Source organism: Oncorhynchus tshawytscha, linkage group LG07 (genome assembly GCF_018296145.1).
Source record: "Oncorhynchus tshawytscha isolate Ot180627B linkage group LG07, Otsh_v2.0, whole genome shotgun sequence".
Taxonomy (NCBI): Eukaryota; Metazoa; Chordata; class Actinopteri; order Salmoniformes; family Salmonidae; genus Oncorhynchus; species Oncorhynchus tshawytscha.
Window position 1 is genome coordinate 59,572,978 of NC_056435.1, and position 21,125 is coordinate 59,594,102.

At 44.1% G+C, this 21,125-nt stretch overlaps 1 protein-coding gene across 1 annotated transcript in view; it reads right to left on the reverse strand.

Moving 5' to 3' along the window:
* The window catches only part of LOC112254952 (plexin-A1), a 402,693-nt gene that overhangs the window by 155,746 nt on the left and 225,822 nt on the right, over window positions 1-21,125 (reverse strand). Inside the window, 1 exon segment of the mRNA XM_042324754.1 lies at window positions 16,409-16,523. Within this exon segment, the coding sequence (XP_042180688.1) occupies window positions 16,409-16,523 (115 nt within the window).

Here is a 21,125-nt window from a genome sequence, read left to right on the forward strand (position 1 = left end):
ATATTTATAATCATTTCCTTTGAATTTGGCGGTCTGCAATTCTACCGGATAAGAAGTTTTAACCATGTGTGGACTATTGTCTGGTAATGAACTAGTGTGACAATGTTTGAAAATGTCCATTCTGCAACATCCACCCGATATGAGACGATGGCTTAGATCATCTAAACACACTATATTGTCTTCTATTACTGTTGTGGAAAGCCTTGAAGGTCCAGAGTGTGTGTGTGTGTGTGTGTGTGTGTGTGTGTGTGTGTGTGTGTGTGTGTGTGTGTGTGTGTGTGTGTGTGTGTGTGTACAAATGAAGTCATTACAGTGTTTATACCACACTTTGGCAGAAGTGCATATATCTTCAACATCAACTCAATAGAACTTGGGAACGGTTGCACAACGTGATTGTTAGTGGGTGGAACAGCCCTGCTCTTTAGACCAATGCCATAGAACCAGTTCACTCAGTCATGTAAATGAAACCAAGTAAGATGATGTAACACTGTCAACAACTGCAGATAAACATTTTACAAACAAATACTGTATGCTAAAGAAGTAAAACAAAAGTTGCAACTTTAAATCAGTTGCAGCATCAGTGATACTAGTCCCATACAACTTGACATAGTATCACCACTCCCTCCCTCACAAAATCCGAGAACTACACCCTAAACCAGTGCTTCTTAAACCTCTCCTCTGGGACCTCCAGACATTACACAATTGTGTTGTAGCCCTGAACTAGATCATCTGACTCAAGGTGTCAAGGGCTTCTGACATAAAAAGGGCTTTATAAATACATTTGATTGATAATTAGTTGACAAGTTGAATCATGTGAGCTAGCAGTTAATACATGGAATGACTGGCAGTCCCTTGAGGAGAGGTTTGAGAAAGGCTGCCCTAAACATATCAGAAACGTACCAACACAACTTACACATACCAGTACAGCACATCTGCCTGAGGTGCTAGTATGCAGTAAGCAGTTATGTTGTGATTAGTGCAACAGTGTTCCCCCGGGTCCAACAGATAATGGTGTGTTTGTTAATTTGCTTATTAGCCTCCTCAAACATCTGAACCCGCTCCTCATAATGACTAGGGAATTACCACGGACAGAACACCAGCCTGCTGACAACACACTGACAATAATGAACTAGCACGGAGGGAGAGGGAGCAAGGGAGGGAGAGCGGGAGGGCAGGAGGGAGAGGGAGGGAGCTAGAGAGGGAGGGAGGGTGATGGTGGAGGTAGGATGAAGAGGCAGAGGGAGTGTGAAGAAAAAGAGAGGGGAAGAAAGAAAAATATTGACGAAGAGATGTAGGTAAAAGTGAGAGGAAATGGATCGGCGCCAAGGAGGAATAGGCAGTAATAGAAGGGGGGTTAAAGAGGGAGAGAAAGCTAAAATATCGATACACAAAAATAGATAGGGATGGCAGAGGATAGAGAGAAGGAAAGTGAGAAAAAGAGGAAAGTGAAAGCAAAAAGAGAGAAGGAAAAAAATACATCCTCCCTCCGCAGAACTGCATTCTGACTTGCCCCTCCCTGTATCAAAGTCAGAGATATAGATCCGTTCACACCAACACCAACAACCGGCTTCGTTTCACGTGTATCCCAAGCCTTGACAACATCCCAATTAATTAATTGCCTGCAGCCTCGGACAAAGATGGAAATTTGAGCAGGGAGCTAGATCAAGTTGTATAATAATGTTTTAAGTCTTGACTTCTGAAAATTAGAAAAGAGCATTGTTGAGGAATTTGGGGCTGTGAGCATTCAATGCGAAAACAGCGTGACAGCGTTTTCGCCTAGACAGCGTTAAACACAAATTCAATAAAAATCAACACGCCCTGCATTTTTATATTTTGGCTGTGTTTTGATATTGTGCTCTATTGTGCTCTATTCAGTGTATTAGTCTTGTCCATAAAATCCATAAAAATGTGACACGCCAACAGCCAAAACCAGGGAAGACAAAAAAAAGAAGTGATTTTCTATAAAAAGGTCACATGATTACTATGTGAATAAGCAAAATACTAAAGGGCCTAAACAGATCCCTGGGGAACCCCCATTGCAGATTCCAGACAATGAGACTTTCTGATCATCACATATACACACTTTCCTTTAGCCTAAATTTAGACTCATTCCACTTTCCATGACTGTCCCTGCTGGCAAATCTACACAGCTCTTGGGAAAATGATTTGGATAATAAACAAACACCCACAGCTTGCTACAAAGTAAGCTTAAACACACCGCATGTTTGGATTGGGCTAAACACAGACGTGTGTGTGTGTGTGTGTGTGTGTGTGTGTGTGTGTGTGTGTGTGTGTGTGTGGTGTTTTTGGTGGAGTACATCCAAGTTTCCTACCCCCGTTATATGGCAGGCTTAAGGGGCCTTCCTCTAGCCCACTTGTTTGTTTTACTCAACTGCTGCCTTGGGGCTTCACCGCTTAAGGCTAACCAGGCAGGAAGAAGAGAGGCATTGTGGGAGATGAAGTCCACAATACAGAACATGGATTCACTTGAGTGCATATGACAAATCTGAAAAGACCCTAGTCAAACAAAGCCGGTTACCAGGAATTTCAGGGTCAAGGCAAAATACCATTTAGTTGTAGCCTTTGAATGTACATGCAGTTGACGTTCTTTTGGTTTAAAACTACAAATGCTTCATTAATAAGACATTCTAAACATTGCAATTCTTGCATCACAAGACAAATGTCTCGTCTCACTCGTAGACTGCCTTTTGCATTTTCATTCAATAGTTTAAGGCATGAAACCATGACAGACAGACTACAGAAAGCTGTTATTTAAGGTCAAAGGTATTCAGAGATACCATATATTCTCCTCTCCCATAAATTTGTATTCCCTCTGATACTTCAGTTGATAGTTCCAATGTCTCGCCATGTCAGTGACGGAGGAAAAACAAGTGTCAGGTGGATAAGATAATCTGCACCTCACATATGAGAGCAAAACCCCTTTCAACACTAGCCAAGTGCATTTAATGAGACGACGATTAGAGATCGTGTGTATATGTGAGTGAGCGTGAGTGTGTCTTTTATTTACATAAATAAAAGACAGTTCTGAGGCAAGAATCTGACAGGATATGAATAAATAAAGCTCAAAAAACATTATGCATATGTAATGAAGCTACTGTCTGGACGTGGTAGGTTTTTAAGACCAATCCGATCCATAATTAATTAGCTCTCTGATGTGGTGGAATACAGCTAAGAAGGATGGGGGATTGAAATAGCATGTTAAATAATAAAATAAGGGTCAAAAAGCTTTGGGAACAGACTGACACCTACGTCATCAAAGTGGGGAGACTTGGGGACAATGTTAGGGGACACGGGGGAGCATGTGTTACGGGTTTGATACGGGGGAGTGTGTGTTAAGGGTTTGACAAGGGGAAGCGTACGTTACATCTTTGACAGAGGCAAAAGGAGGGTGACCCGGAGATGTTAGGATGTCACTGACTAACCCGTCTACATCTCCTATGAGTGAGGGCGACATCTTGGCCCCTAAAAAATATGTCCCATGACATCATACTGCATCTTATGTCAGGCATTGAGAATAATTATATTATAATATAATATATTATGTCACCATTAGGCTATTGAGTCTGCCAATAAGAATGCGATGATTGACAGAGTCAAAAGCCTTGGCCAGGTCGATGAAGACGGCTGCACAGTATTGTCTTTTATCGATGAGGTGCACCCAAGACCAGCTCGGAAACCAGATTTTACAGTGGAGAAGGTACGGTGGGATTCAAATTGGACGGAGATCTGTTTGTTAACTTGGCTTTCGAATATTTTAGAAATGCAGGGCAGGATGGATATGGGTCTGTAACAGTTTGGGTCTAGAATGTCTCCCCCTTTGAAGAGGGGGATGACCGCTTTAGCTTTTCAATCTTTGGGGATCTCAGACGATACGAATGAGATGTTGAATAGGCTAGTAATAGGGGCTGCAACAATTTCGACTGATCATTTTACAAAAAGAGGGTCCAGATTGTCTAGCACATCTGATTTGTAGGGATACAGATTTTGCAGCTCTTTCTGAACATCAGCGGTCTAAATTTGGGTGAAGGAGAAGCGGGGGGGCTTGGGAAAGTTGCTGCAAGAGGGTGATGAGATGTTGGCCGGAGTAGGGGTAGCCAGGTAGAAATCATGGCCAGCCATAGAAAAACGCTTATTAAAATTATGGATTGTCGTAGTTTTATCAGTGCTGACAATGTTTCCTATCCTCAGTGCATTCGGCAGCTGGGAGGAGGTTCTCTTATTTTCCATAGACTTTACAGTGTTGTCAACTTTTTGGAATTAGTGCTACAGGATGCATTTCTGTTTGAAAAAGCTAGCTTTAGCTTTCTTAACTGAGTGTGTTGGTTCCTGACTTCCCTGAAAAGTTGCGTATCGCGGGGGCTATTCGATGCTAATTCAGAACACCACAGGATGTTTTTGTGATGGTCAAGAACAGTCAAGTCTGGGATGAACCAAGGGCTATATCTGTTTTTAGTTCTACATTTTTTGAACGGGGCATGGTTATTTACGATGGAGAGGAAAACACTTTTAAAGAACAACCAGGCATCCTCTACTGACGAGATGAGGTCAAGATCCTTCCAGGATACCCAGGCCAGGTCGATTAGAAAGGCCTGCTCGCTGAAGTGTTTTAGGGAGTGTTTGACAGTGATGAGGGGTGGTCATTTGACCGCGGACCCATTACGCATACAGGCAATGAGGCAATGATCACTGAGATCCTGGTTGAAGACAGCAGAGGTGTATTTAGAGGGCAAGTTAGGGTTTAGGGTTGTACCTGGTAGGTTCCTTGATAATTTGCGTGAGATTGAGGGCATCTAGATAAGATTGTAGGACGGTCGGGGTGTTAAGCATGTCCCAGTTTAGGTCACCTAACAGTACAAACTCTGAAGATAGATGGGGGGCAATCAATTCACATATAGTGTCCAGGGCACAGCTGAGGGCTAAAGGGGGTCTATAACAGGTGGCAACGGTGAGAGACTTGTTTCCGGAAAGGTGGATTTTTAAAAGTAAAAGCTCAAATTCTTTGGGCACAGACTTGGAAAGTGACAGAGCTCTAGAGGCTATCTCTGCAGTAGATTGCAACTCCGCCCCCTTTGGCAGTTCTATCTTGTCAGAAAATTTCATAGTTAAGAATGGAAATTTCAGGATTTTTGGTGGCCTTCCTAAGTCAGGATTCAGACAAGGCTAGGACACCCGGGTTGGCAGGGTGTGCTAAAGCAGTGAATAAAACAAACTTAGGGAGGAGGCTTCTAATGTTAACATGCATGAAACCAAGGCTTTAACGGTTACAGAAGTCAACAAATGAGAGCGCCTGGGGAATGGGAGTGGAGCTAGACGCTGCAGGGCCTGGATTAACCTCTACATCACCAGAGGAACAGAGGAGGAGTGGGATAAGGGTATGGCTAAAGGCAAGAAGAATTGGTCGTCTAGAAACTGGAGCAGATTTCTGGGCACGGAAGTATAGATTCAAGGCATAATGTACAGACAAGGGTATGGTAGGATGTGAATACAGTGGAGGTAAACCTAGGCACGGAGTAAGGTTGAGAGAGGTTTTGTCTCTAGAGGCACCATTTAAACCAGGTGAGGTCACCATATGTGTGGGGGGATGAAACAAAAGGGCTAGCTAAGGCATACAGAGCAGGGCTGGAGGCTCCACAGTGAAATAAGACAATAATCACTAACCCAAACACCAATGGATAGGGCATATTGACATTAGGGAGAGGCATGTGTAGCCAAGTGATCATAGGGTCCAGTGAGTAGCTAGGCGAGCTGGAGACACGGGGATTCAGACAGCTAGTGGGCCAGAACTAGCAGGCTAGAAGAAGGGCATCGGGGGACGTCACGACGGGCGAGCCTGTTGGTTACGTCGGCAGACCAGGTGTGATGGATCGGCGGGGCTCCGTGTCGGTATTATAAGGGTCCAGGCCAATTGGCAAAATAGGTATAGTAGCCCATGAATTGGCTGATGGACTTCTTAAGCGAGCTGGGGGATGGGCCTAGCTCGAGGTTGGCTCCAGGCTAACCGGTGCTTGCTTCTGGACAGAGACGTTATCCAGGAGTTGCCACTCGGATAGCAGCGAGCTAGCTGGGATGATCCGGTGTAAAGGTTCAGATCTGTGGTAGGAATCCAGAGAAGTGGAGATGTGGTAGAGAAAAAGCAGTCCGATATGCTCTTGGTTGATATGGCTCTGTGCAGACTGGCAGGAATTGACCGGGCTGAGGCTGTCTGATGACCGCTAGCAGTGGCTGACTGACTACAAGCTAGTAGCTAGTTAGCTGCTGTTAGGGGTTCTAAAGTGTAAAAAAAAATAGCAGATCTGTACCACATTGGGTGAGGCGGGTTGCAGGAGAGTTGGTTGGGCCAATTTAGGTAGTACGTACATGAATATATAGTTAAAGTGACTATGCATATATGATAAACAGAGAATAGCCTTTTTGTCCTAGACTTGGCACTCCGGTACCGCTTGCAATGCGGTAGTAGAGAGAACAGTCTATTACTGGGGTGGCTGGTGCTGCAGAGATTGTTGTCCTTCTGAAAGGTTCCCCCATCTCCACAGAGAAACTCCAGAGCTCGGTGACCATCGGGTTCCTCGTCACCTCCCTGACCAAGGCCCTTCTCACCCGATTGCTCAGTTTGGCTGCGTTGCCAAATCTTGGGGAAATCTTGGTGGTTCCAAACTTCTTCAATTTAAGAATAATGAAGGCCACTGTGTTATTGGGGACATTCAATGCTGCAGAAATGTTTTGGTACCCTTCCCCAGATCTGTTCCTCGACAAAATCCTTGCTCGGGGCTTTATGGACAATTCCTTCGACCTCATGGCTTGGTTTTTGCTCTGAATACTTGTATTGTATGTAAATATTGGGTCATTATGGGGTATTGTGTGTAGATTGCTGAGGATTTTATTTTATGTAAATCCATTTTAGAATAAGGGCTGTAATGTAACAAAGGCACTGTATACTATATTATGTCAGCCATTCAGAATGAGTTTATTATAAGAGGGTTCTCATCAGAGTTGTGATGGAATCATTTCAACATTGTGCACACGCAATCTTTGCGTTACATGTTAATACCAAGGTTAGGTATTGAGAATTACCATAACATACATATATTATTCAACAATGGGACAAATGTGGGGCCTTTTCCAATGAATCAAAGCTTTAAGGGCAACATTCAAAGAGGGTATTTAGAGGAGCATTATCCCAGCAGGCAGCCTCATCTTTAACTCTAACTGATCCAGCATGATCTTCACAGGGCTCACATCTAATATGGGAGAGATACAAGAGCTTCCTGTCATCCAGATCGACTGCAGTGTGTGTGTGTGTGTGTTTGTCTCCTCTCTCTCGCTCTCCCTGTTATTTTTGTCAGATCTATTAGGTGGGACAGCGGAGGTATTCTCATTATGCTGCAAAAAGACGCGTCCTCGACGGGGAACAGACTGATTGTGGCAGAGGAGAAGAAAAGAGGAGAAAGAGAGAGAAACGACTTAATAAGCGAGCAACGTGCAGGAGTAGAGAGGAAGGAAGGAGTGCGGAGGGGACTTTGAACCATGAAAGGGACAGAGGGTGTCTGCCCACTCCCGCTTCCCGCTTCCCGGAAATAGTGGAGCAGAGGGGGGGCAGAGAGAGGGGGAATGGTAGAGAAAGAGTAAGTGAGAGAGAATGGTGTGAGAGAGCAAGGTTGGGGGAGGAGGGAGATAAATGGCAGAGAATTCAAGAGAAAGAGAATGGTGAGAGACAGAAGGAGAGATAGAGAAAGGGGGAGACAGCAATCGCAAGAAAGGAGGGGAGATATAGACTGAGTATACAAAACATTAGGAACACCTGCTCTTTCCATGACATAGAAAGCTATGATCCCTTATTGATGTCACTTGTTAAATCCACTTCAATCAGTGTAGATTAACAAGGCACCCCTGTTAATTGAAATGTATTCCAGGTGATTACCTCATGAAGCTGGTTGAGAGAATGCCAAGCTTGTGCAAAGCTGTCATCAAGGAAAAATCAGGCTACTTTGTTTAACCCTTTTTGGGTTAGTACATGATTCCATATGTGTTATTTCATAGTGTTGATGTCTTCACTATTATTCCACAATGTAGAAAATAGTGAACATAAAGAAAAAAACGAGTAGGTGTGTCCAAACTTTTGACTGGTACTGTAAATGTTTTAAGGATTTTGTAAATCCATTTCATATCGGGCGACCCCACATGGGCTCACGACCCCTAGTTTGGGAACCACTGCTCTATGATGGCTAGGAAATATATTATGCATGGCTGCGAAATGGTGGAAGTGATGGAATCAGTGTAGACAACTTACCTGCACAAAACAGAGCCAGCTAGGAAACCTCACGAGACCGACAGCAAATGACACTCCTCTCTCTCTGCCTACCAGTATCCTTCAGTCTATTTATCACCCTCTCTCTCTGCCTCTCCATCATGTTCAGTCTTTAAATACCTCTCTCGCTCTACCATCCCCGTCTTCTTTAGCCTCGCTCTACCTATACAAATCTCCCTCTACCCAAAGTTTGTCTCTTCAGTCTCTCTCCCTCAGTCTTTCTCTCATCTGTACTCTGCCTGTACTTCTCTTCTCATCAATATCACCCTCTCTGTCTCTCCCCTCTCTCATTTCAAATCTGCCTCTCCTCCAGTCTCTCCCTCTGTGACTGTGCATCCTACCTTATTTTCTTCCATGTACCTCTCCATCTCCTCCAGTCTCGCTGACTGGAAGGATACAATATTAATCTGTGGTCTCCATTAAGGCAGGCGGGCTAGAGACTCAGAGGGTCGGTGGAAATCAACATTTAATACACCCTGAATAATTCAACCACAGCGATCTACTGTGACTAAACACACAGGGACTTGTGTGTGTGTGTGTGTGTGTGTGTGTGTGTGCAGTTTGTGCATGTGAGCAAAAGATAATAGCTCTCAATTAAGTCTAAGTGGTTAAGGAATTTTTTTCAACAGTCCTCATTGGCTGTAAAAAGAGGTGGGTGTGACTTATGGAGGACTACCTGATCAACGTCAAGGATGCAGTATTCACAATGTCACTGTGGATAAAAACAAAGATGTGCCTTGGTTTGGGGTCGAAACATGTCATGGCAAACATCTGCTGCCGTTACATTACATTTTTCCCCTACTCAAAATCATATTTTGTTTTTTACACTTGATTACAGTAAAGAAAAGAAATGTTAGCATACTGTTTGCTGTCTAAGATTCATCCTGGACCAGGGCCCGCATTGAGGAGCCTTGCTTCCACTACCTTCTGTTTGTGCCATTGAAGCTGCTTGCCAGGTACTGCAGCAACCTCCACTTTCAAGTAAAAGCATAAGTTAGCTCTTAAATGAGTTATCTACTTGGAAGCCACTCACTTTCATCGTGTTAAAAAAAACAGGAAAGGACGAAGAAAAGAAATGCATGAGCGTTCTGGCTAAAAATAGACGAGTATGGGCAACTATACAATCTGAGGAGAGGAGAGTTGTTCATCATTCAGGGACCAGATCCAAATCTCACTCCTCTCTTTTCTTTTTTTCACTCCTCTCTTTCTCGGAAAGGAGCGACATACATAACATGAGTGTGTGGGAACGTTATTGAGGAACTGTGTGACAGTGAAGAGGCTGTGAATTACATTTGTTATATATATATATATATATGCATGTACGTATTGCACCATTGGTGTCAGCAGTCAGTACAGGATGTGACTTACTGATCTGCTTATTACCAAAGAAACAAATTGGAATGGAAAAGAGAGGGAAGGAGAGAGAGGGTGGAAGGGAAGAGAGGAGTGTGGAAGGGAAGAGAGGAGTGTGGAAGGGAAGAGAGGAGTGTGGAAGGGAAGAGAGGAGTGTGGGGGGACAAGATGAGCAACCAATACTTCGACGATTGTGTTTAAAGTGAAGGAAATCAGATTATGAAGTGGAAACAAGTCTCCATTCATATATTTCTGGAATGAATGTTATTAGGAACTAGTGTTATCGGCAAGTCATGTGATTGTCAACCGTGGTGCTGAGTGGAGGGTTAACAAGGAGGAGCCAGTCTGTAACGGTCGAGTTACGGTCCATCTGGAAGCCCGCAGCTACTTCACCCATCGTCTCCGGTTCCTTCCTCCCTCAACCCATCCCTCCTTCCTTCTCTAAATCCTGCGAGAACATTTTTTAAATAAATTGTCACTCAATGTAATCTGCGGCTTATTGCCAGGTTCTCTATTCTTCCCTCTGTTTCTCTCTTTCTCTCCTTCCTTTCACCCATCTCCCGCTCCTCTATAAAGGCCAATCTGACCATTTCCCTCTATCACGTGGGGCGTATGTGTGTTCGTGTGTATGTATATATATGTGTGTGTGTGAGTGTGTGTGTGTGTAGGGGGAGATACCAGAGAGAGGTACTGAAGTGGGTGGAGGAGAAGAGTGATGTTCTCGCTCTCTTCTTTCTGTTCTATCTTCTCTCCCTCTCGGAAAGGTTTATATTTTATTAAACATGGCCCGTGCTTGTCTCCTTCTCCCACTGAAAGGCAAAGAAATGTTGGGGAGGGAGAGAGGGATGAAGGGAGGGGGGTAGGGGGAAAAAGAAAGACAGGAAAAGGGAGAAGAGAAAGGGAGAGATAGGTTGAAATTGAGATGTACACTGAGTATACAAAACATTATGCTCTTTCCATGACAGACTGACCAGGTGAGTCCAGGTGGAAGCCATTATCCCTTATTGACGTGACTTGTTAAATCCACTTCAAATCAGTGTAGATGAAGGGGATGAGACAGGTAATTTATTTGTATTTTTAAGCCATGAGACAATTGAGACATGGATTGTGCCATTCAGAGGGTGAATGGGAAGACAAAATATTTGCTTTTGAACAGGGTATGGTAGTAGGTGCCAGAGGCATCGGATTGTGTCTAGAACTGCAACGCTGCTGGGTTTTTCAAGCTCATCAGATCACTGTGTGTATAAAGAATTGTGCACCACCCAAAGGACATCCAGCCAATTTGACAGAACTGTGGGAAAAGTTGAGTCCACATAGGCCAGCATCCCTATGGAATGCTTTCGACACGTTGTAGAGTCCATGCCCCGACGAATTGAGGATGTTCTGAGGCTATTCTGGGAGGGGGTGAGAGTCAATATTAGGAAGGTGTTCGGTATATTCAGTGTATACAGTGGGGCAAAAAAGTATTTAGTCAGACAACAATTGTGCAAGTTCTCCCACTTAAAAAGATGAGAGGCATGTAATTTTCATCATAGGTACACCTCAACTATGACAGACAAAATGATTAAAAAAAATCCAGAAAATCACATTGTAGGATTTTTTATGAATTTATTTGCAAATTATGGTGGAAAATAAGTATTTGGTCACCTTCAATTACAGGCCTATCTCATCTTTTTAAGTGGGAGAAGTAAGGAGTGACAATCAAAAGGAGAAGAAAGAAAGAAAATATGAATGAATAAAAAAGGTGAAGAAAGGAAGACATCTCAGAGTAAGAAGGTATGGAGAGAAGAGAGGTGGCAGGGCAAGGCTTCGCACGACTTTCCGTGGTGTCGCTTTGATCTATGGTCTAATTAGCAGTGAGGAGATACATTCTATCTGGCAATCATTGTTTTATTATGGCTGATACAAAAAGCAGCTCTAATTATTATAAATGAGAGAGCCGTGACAGACTCACTGAGAGAACTGCCCAGTCTGGCCTGAGAAAATGGACGAGAGAGAGAGAGAGGAGAGGAAAACGCAGAGAAAGCATGATGGAAGGAAAGAATAAGAGGAGAGGAGAGTAACAGGGAGGTAGAATAAGATAAATTAGTGGGAAGAGACAATAGGAGAGAAAAGAGTGGGATGACAATTTGAAGAAAAGTGAAGAAGAAGGGAAATATACAAAGGATGGGATAGATGATGGCTGAGGAAGTGAAATGGAAGAAAAGAGATATTCCTGAGCAATAGACACTAAGGGGAGCTAGACAGGGGATAGAGGGAGGGGATATTACTCCATCCCCCTCTGGATCTCGTGTCTTGGTTGTGCTTCGCTGAGATAAGACCCAGAGACGGCACGCGCACGCGCTTTCATTACATCTCTCCCTCCCCCTCTCTCCTTTTCCACAGACCTCTCCCTTCCTCCACATCTCTCTCTCTCTCTTTCTCCCCCATCTTTCACTGACTGCCTCCCTCTTTCTCCCTCACTTCCTCTGCCTCCATGCACAGACCTCTCCCTCCAAGCACACAGACCTCTCCCTTCCTCCACATCTCTCCCCATCTCTCACTGCCTGCCTGACTCCTTCTCCCTCCCTCCCTCTCTCTGCCTTCATGCACAGACCTCCCCTTCCCCATATCCCCCTCTTCCTCCCCACAGGCCTTTCCTGTTAATCAGGCCTTTCCCCCTCAGTTCCTCTCAACCACAAACATAACATACTAGAGTAGCCAGCACACCCCATGAATTACAGATGGGAGTGCTAATCCGCATCATTTACTCTCCGAGCCGTGAAGGTACGTCCATGTTGCTCCTTGGCCAGAGAGCCAGAGTCCGGGCTAGCACTGCTATGGTACCGCTACATAGCTAATGCTAGGCTATTCCGCTAATGTTATACACCGCTACAGTTGGAGGAAAGATAAGACTGAGGGTTTGTATGTAATTGAATTGAGGTTGACAAATTAGATGTGTCTGTGAATAAGAAGGCTGTCCAACCTGCATAGGCTGTAACCCTGTCTAGAGATTAGGTCGAAAAGGGAAGCTCAGAGCTGGACTGTAAACACACAGGGATGTGTGTGTGTGTGTGTGTGTGTGTGTGTGTGTGTGTGTGTGTGTGTGTGTGTGTGTGTGTGTGTGTGTCTGTCTGTGTGTCTGTCTGTGTGTATGTGTTTCAGGCTGAATCAGATGGATTATGCTTAATAGTAAAGCATGACTGTCAGTCAATTGGTTGGACAGTGGATATGCATTCATAAATATTTGACAATAAGTCTACGTATAAGATAAGTGTTTAGAGAGACAGGGTGTGTGTGTGCGCATACATGTGTGTGTGTAAGAGATGACTGTATAGTGCATACAGGACTATGATGGGAGAGGGGAAGAAAAAGGAACCAGCTGTGCAAGAGTGTGTATGTTATGTGTAGGGGGAGGGAATGGGCTCCAGTGTTTGAGCATGTGTTTTTGCATGAGCGTGCTATGTTTATGTGTATGTGACAAACATTGCCGGTCCCACTTGGTATTCCACTGTACGAGTGGCCGTGAAGGCGGGAGATGCGTGATTGATATGAACTGTTATGCTAATGTTGCATTTGGATATGTCGAACAACGCTACATTTACATATCTATTCATTCAGCCTTCCTATGGACAGGAAACAGAAACACTGCCTGGCGCTATGTATACAGGCAGCGTTGCCAATAGCCCCCAGTCAGCCATAAACAAATGGAGCTCAGCAGCAAGGATGAGAATGCATACGAGTGTGTGTGTGTGTGTGTGTGTGTGTGTGTGACATGTTTAACTATTCTTCTAGTAAAATAAACAAAAATTGGACCAACCGGGGACATTTTGTTAGTAATCAAAAGGTAAAATGCTATTTCTAGGGGGTTTAGGGTTAGAAGATTACAATTAGTTTTCAGGTTAGAATTAGGTTAAGGTGGCCTCCCGAGTGGCAGGGGTCTAAGGCACTGCATTGCAGTGCTAGAGGCGTCACTACAGATCCGGGTTCGATCCCGGGCTGTGTCGCAGTCGGGAGACCAATGAGGTGGCGAACAATTGACCCAGCATCATCCGGGTTAGGGGAAGGTTTGGCCGGCCGGGATGTCCTTGCCAAATCGCTCTTTAGCGACTCCTGTGGCGGGCCGGGGACATGCACGCTCGTCACCAGTTGTACAGTGTTTCTTCCGACACATTGGTGCAGCTGCCTTCAGGGGTTAAGCGAGAAGTGTGTCAAGAAGCAGTGTGGCTTGGCAGGGTTGTGTTTCGGAGGACGCATGGCTCTCGACCTTCGCCTCTCCCTAGTCCTGGACTAGGGATATAATACTGGAGTTGCAGCAACGGGCAAGACTAACTACCAATTGGATATCAGGAGAAAAAGGGGATACAAAAAAAAGTTACCCCCAAAAACATAAACTCCTCGTCTGGACATCTCAGCATCATTACAATTTATAGCAATCAGCTTCTTCCTACACTTCAAAGCGTAAACTGTTGGGACCCTCCCTTCAGCGTTCCTACAAACTTACTCACCTTTGGCGTTTTCAAAAGGAGAGGTCAGGAGGTTGACCAAAATCAGGATCACAAAATTTGTGAGAAAAAAAAATAACACCAATAAAAAACGTTTACTTAACATTTGGGTTAGGAGCTAGCTTTAGGGTTAAGGTTAGGGTACGTGTTATAAATGTCTTCTGGAACATGAACTTTCATGTGCCTTAACACACTTGTATGCCCTCTTTAAATACGAACACAATTGTGAAATTACGAGCCTAGCTAGTTTAGTCACGGAAAAAGTCAGGAACCTTCCCGCTAGCCATGATTGGCTGAGATAATGGATGGGCTAGACAAGCAGTGAGATGAGTTTGAATTGGTCTGCCATGTAGCATGCTTCTGTCTAGAACATGCGCTCTCAGTATGTGTAGAAAATCCTTTCTATTGCGGCTTTTTTGAACGATATGAAGAACTGAAAAAGTTTTGCTACTGCTCTCAACATTGCGGCCCTGAAGTTATCAGGCGTTATCGTGTGATGGACTACTTTCTGGAGGACGATCGTGCCATGCCGACCCTCTGGGACTCTGAAAATGAATCAGTTGATCAGGAAATCCTTGAAATAGGTAAAAACATTTTCAATGAACCAGACATTGTAGTCTTCTGATGACAGTGATGGGGAAGAAACACAGATCAACAGTGTTATTGTCACGGAAGAAGTTCACCGAGTTTTGAAATCAGTGGAATGTCTGGTGGAAGCAGAGATGATTGCGAAACGTGGAGAGTCGAAAAGAGAACACGAGGCTGTTGTATAAAATACCTGTCTCTGGATTACATATTTTTTTATATTTTTTATTTCACCTTTATTTAACCAGGTAGGCTAGTTGAGAACAAGTTCTCATTAACAATTGCGACCTGGCCAAGATAAAGCAAAGCAGTTTGACACATACAACAACACAGAGTTACACATGGAGTAAAACAAACATACAGTCAATAATACAGTAGAAAAATAAGTCGATATACAATGTGAGCAAATGAGGTGAGGTAAGGGAGGTAAAGGCAAAAAAAAGGCCATGGTGGCGAAATAAATACAATATGGCAAGTAAAACAAAAGCAGCGGCTTTTGTGGTGCGATGGGTAACGATGCTTCGTGGGTGTCAGTTGTTGATGTGAGCAGAGGGTCCCTGGTTCAAGCCCAGGTTGAGGCGAGGAGAGTGACGGAAGCTAAACTGTTACATAAATAAAACATATTTAAACTAAGGATATCCATGACAGAAGGAGAAGTGTTCATCCATGTATACGGGTAAGAGTCTGGCTACATTTTCAGATATTATACATTTCAAATTTTTTCAGAAAGTTGTTTCCATTGCAAGATAAAGCGTACTGTTAGCTATCTAGCTAACTTTGGCTGGTTGGCTCTGTAGCTAATGTTACAAGTATGATCTGTGTAGTAATATTATTTGTATCTCAGAAAGCCATTTGCATTGCTAGTTATAGCCTAATGTTAGCTAGCTAGCTAACATTGAACCTAGTTGGTTAGCTTTAGCTACGTGCAGATTCATGCACGGTGCATGGTAGTACGAGTTGGGCTTATGGTTCATTGTTTAGCTAGCTACCTACATGTCTAAACAAAAGACTCCACTATGCAAGTAACCATTTCACTGTACTGTTTACACCTTCTGTATCCTGTGCTTGTGATAAAAAAAAAAACATAGATTTTATTTGATACAGTGTGTGTTTACTAGAGACGGTAATGTGAAGAACAACATGTCCTGCACCAAAGTTAGATTAGGATATAGGCCAAGGATTTTTACTGCAGCTTTTTGCTACTACTTTCACCACTTGTAGTCTTGAAATATTTGGTTATTTACTACACTACCTTATTCACTCTGTTTAGCACATGGCCTCACATGTACATCTTTAAAGAGGGGTGAGGATGAAGAGGGTGTGAACGATGCTGAATGGATGTAGACAAAGAAGAGCTCTCCAGTCGGTGCACCAAAACATTCACGGGCCATTTTCTCAAAAGCGGGGTGACAAGTTTATCAACTTTCAAAGCAGAATTACTTTCCCATCTGCAGTGTATGATAAACTATTTTCTAGCTCTGAGTTTCTACTTCTATCCAATGTAAAAAACACAATTTCAAATATTGCTACAAAGGACCGAATCCAGGTAGTGTGTCACAAATGTGGGTTTAACATCCCCTACTCCTTAAGTCATGTAGGAAAAAAACAATGTTGGACTCGGGGTATGTGAAGGAGGGACAGGAAATAGTGTGACACTCACCTCGGACACGTTGACGCGGCCCTCCTGGAAGGAGCAGTCGTTGGCGTTCTGGGTGCAGATGTGACGGTACTTACACCAGTGGCACGGGAAGGAACCGTTCACACACGACAGGCACCTGGGGGAGGACGGTGGACGGAGAGCGTTAGGGGACACAGAAAACACTTGATGGGAAGTATCAACCCATATGGGCTGGGCACATGCAGCATCAGAATGAAACACACAAAGAAATAAATAAAATACATCTCTTGCTACGAACCTCTTAACCTCTCTCTAGCCATACTCTACCTGTCCTCTTGTTCAGTCTCTCACTTATCTCGATATTCACTTCTCTTAACTGTTCTCCCCCTCTCTGTACACATTTAGTATCCCTCTCTCAATATCTTCCTCGTCTCCCCCTATCTATGCTGTTCTATAGCCTCTCCGTATCAAGTTCCCCTCTCTCCCTAAATGTTTTATCTTTACCTCTGTCTGTTTTCTCCCTAGTTCTCTCCCCCATTGACAGTCTTCACCTCCACCTTTCTCTATCCATCCCCCAGTGTTTAATTCTCCCCATGGCTTTTAAACCTTCCCTCACCTTTGTCTACAGCCCTTTTCATCCTCCAGCTAAGAGCCATCGCTATTTAAATGCACCTGCTTTAGCCCCGGTGCCCAGGGGAGGAGAGGGATGAACAGAGGGAAATAAAAGAGAGAAAATAGATCAATAGCAGGTGGGTCGCCCTGAGTGAGAGTGGGAAATGCCAGATATTGTGGGGGAGATGGAGAAAAGGGGGAGAGAAAGGGAGAGATATGAAGGATAAAGACGGGTGGGGTGTAGCCAAGGGCCCTGTCTAGATGCCTCGTGGGACAGAGGTATCGGCGGGGAGTCTGGGCTGGTGTGTGTATGTGCTCATGCAGTGGTGTGTGTAGGTGGAAATGGAGACATCTGACAGCTTCTTGTGTCTGGTTTATTGATGTGAGACACTGGTGCTTCATCGCCACCAAAAATAGGGATTGAACTCTCTGCTCTACAAAGCCAATGATTTCATCACAAAAAATAAGAGAAAACACGTTACTTATTTATCTATCTTTTCTACTGTATTGAAAAGGGCAGCCAATTGTTGTCAGTCAACAAACTTCATTAAGTCAAACTGTCAACTTCAAAACAAAAAAAAAATCATGAAATGTATCAAAAGCAGACAATCTAAAACCAGACTGAAATTCTCTCCTGGTTGAAATTCTCATTTTCGATATTATCTGCATGAACCTAACAGATCTAGCTCAATCAATACCCGTACAAACACAACACGCACCAAAGTATGCTTCCTCGTTTAAACGGCATTTCTGATTCTACGGCCGCCATGAGTAACAGGGTTTTATCTCTCAGAGCTCTTAAAGTCGGATGCAATCTGAATCCATCAAACAAGACGCAGATTCATTTGGATCAATTAGGACGCTTCTTTGTTAAGTGTGTTCTCAAAGCGGTTGTTCCAGCAACCCCCCTCTTTGTAAGGATCAGAGGCCCAGGCTTTAATTCAATCCCACCGCGCCTTTAATTGACAAATTTAGCATTGTGCTGAGAGAGCCTGTCCATTAAGAATGAGCAATGGGCGGCTAAGGAAATCACAGGCCTCTTAATCTGACATGAGTGCAGTAGGGTGATTCATCAATGTAGAAACAAATGGGAGGAGGCTTGATTAGGCCAGGTTATGCTATCTCGCCAAATGGTTAGCTTGCTTCTATGTTAGCATTTCTGTAAGGAAATAACAGGCCTCTTATTCCAGCATCAAAACAGGAGGGTGATTCATCAACGTAGAAACAAATGGGAGGAGGGTTTTAACATTTTTATTTCACCTTTATTTAACCAGGTAAGCTGGTTGAGATCAAGTACTCATTGAAAGCAAAGCAGTGCGACACAAACAACAACACAGAGTTACACATGGAATAAACAAGCGTACAGTCAATAACACAATAGAAATAAGAGTCTATATACAGTGTGTGCAAATGGCGTGAGGAGGTAGGCAATAAATAGGCCAAGGAAGCAAAATAATTACAATTTAGCAGATTAATTAATTAAGCAGATGATGATGTGCAAGTAGGGATACTGGTGTGCAAACGAGCAGAAAAGTAAATAAAAACAACATGGGGATGAGGTAGGTAGACTGCGTGGGCTATTTACAGATGGACTATGTACAGCTGCAGTGATTGGTAAGCTGCTCAGAAAGCTGATGCTCAAAGTTAGTAAGGGAAATAGAAGTCTGCAGCTTCAGCGATTTTTGCAATTCGTTCCGGTCACTGGCAGCAGAGAACTGGAAGGAAAGGCCGAAAAATGAGGTGTTGGCTTTGGCGATGACCAGTGAGACATACCTGCTGGAGCGCGTGCTACGGGTGGGTGTTGTTATTGTGACCAGTGAGATAAGGCGGAGCTTTAGCTAGCATAGATTTATAGATGACCCGGAGCCAGTGGGTTTGGCGACGAGTATGAAGCGAGGGCCAGCAGACTAGTGCATATAGGTTGCAGTGGTGGGTGGTATAAGGGGCTTGGGTAACAAAATGGATGGCACTGTGATAGACTGCATCCAGTTTGCTGAGTAGAGTATTGGAAGCTATTTTTGTAGATGACATCGCCGAAGTCGAGGATCGGTAGGATAGTCACTTTTACTAGGGTAATTTTGGCAACATGAGTGAAGGATGCTTTGTTGAGAAATAGGAAGCCAATTCTAGATTTAATTTTGGATTGGAGATGTTTAATGTGAGTCTGGAAGAAGAGTTTACAGTCTAGACAGACACCTAGGTATTTATAGTTGTCCACATATTAAGTCAGAAACGTCCAGAGTAGTGATGCTGGACAGGTGGGCAGGTGAGGGCAGCGATCGGTTGAAGAGCATGCATTTAGTTTTACTTGCATTTAAGAGCAGTTGGAGGCCACGGAAGGAGAGTTGTAAGGCATTGAAGCCCATTTGGAGGTTAGTTAACACAGTGTCCAACAAAGGGCCAGAGGGTTACAGAATGGTGTCGTCTGCATAGAAGTGGATCAAATAATCACCAGCAGCAAGAGCGACATCGTTGATATATACCGATAAAAGAGTCGGCCCGAGAATTGAACCCTGTGGCACCCCCATAGAGACTGCCAGAGGTCCGGACAACAGGCCCTCCAATTTGACACACTGAACTCTAACGGAGAAGTAGTTGGTGAACCAAGCGAGGCAATAATTTGAGAAACCAAGTATGTTGAGTCTGCCAATAAGAATGTTGTGATTGACAGAGTCGAAAGCCTTAGCCAGGTCGATAAATACGGCTGTACAGTAATGTCTCGATGGCGGTTATGATATCGTTGAGGACGTTGAGCATGGCTGCGGTGCACCCGTGACCGGCTCGGGAACCGGATTGCACAGCGGAGAAGGTACGGTGGGATTCGAAATGGTCAGTGATCTGTTTATTAACTTGGCCTTCGAAGACTTTAGAGAGGCAGGGCAGGATGGATATAGGTCTATAACAATTTGGGTCTTTGGCATTCTGGGTGCAGATGTGACGGTACTTACACCAGTGGCACGGGAAGGAACCGTTCACACACGACAGGCAACTGGGGGAGGACAGTGGACGGAGAGCGTTAGGGGACACAGAAAACACTTGATGGGAAGTATCAACCCATATGGGCTGGGCACATGCAGCATCAGAATGAAACACACAAAGAAATAAATAAAATATCTCTTGCTACGAACCTCTTAACCTCTCTCTAGCCATACTCTACCTGTCCTCTTGTTCAGTCTCTCACTTATCTCGATATTCACTTCTCTTAACTGTTCTCCCCCTCTCTGTACACATTTAGTATCCCTCTCTCAATATCTGCCTTGTCTCCCCCTATCTATGCTGTTCTATAGCCTCAAAAAAACACGCCTTTAATTGACAAATTTAGCATTGTGCTGAGAGAGCCTGTCCATTAAGAATGAGCAACGGGTGGCTAAGGAAATCTCAGGCCTCTTAATCTGACATGAGTGCAGTAGGGTGATTCATCAATGTAGAAACAAATGGGAGGAGGCTTGATTAGGCCAGCTTAAGCTATCTCGCCAAATGGTTAGCTTGCTTCTATGTTAGCATTTCTGTAAGGAAATAACAGGCCTCTTATTCCAGCATCAAAACAGGAGGGTGATTCATCAACGTAGAAAGAAATGAGAGGAGGGCTTTTAAAATTTAAAACTTTCGACTCTCTAGAGTGTCACCCCCTTTGAAGAGGGGGATGGCCGTGGCAGCTTTCTAATCTTTAGGAATTTCGGACGATACGAAAGAGAGGTTGAATAGGCTAGTAATAGGGGTTGCAACAATTTCAACGGATCATTTTAGAAAGAGAAGGTCCAGATTGTCTAGCCCAGCTGATTTGTACGGGTCCAGGTTTTGCAGCTCTTTCAGAACATCTGCTACTAGATTTGGGTGAAGGAGAAGCTGGGGAGGCTTGGGCAATTAGCTTCGGGGGGTGCGGAGCTGTTGGCTTTGGCTGGGGTAGCCAGGAGGAAAGCATGGCCAGCCGTAGAGAAATTCTTGTTGAAAATTTTGATTATCATGGATTTATCGGTGATGACCGTGTTACCTAGCCTCAGAGCAGTGGGCAGCAGGGAGGAGGTGCTCTTATTCTCCATGGACTTCACAGTGTCCCAAAACTTTTTGGAGTTAGAGCTACAGGATGCAAATTTCTGTTTGAAAAAGCTAGCCTTTGCTTTCCAGATTGACTGCGTGTATTGGTTCC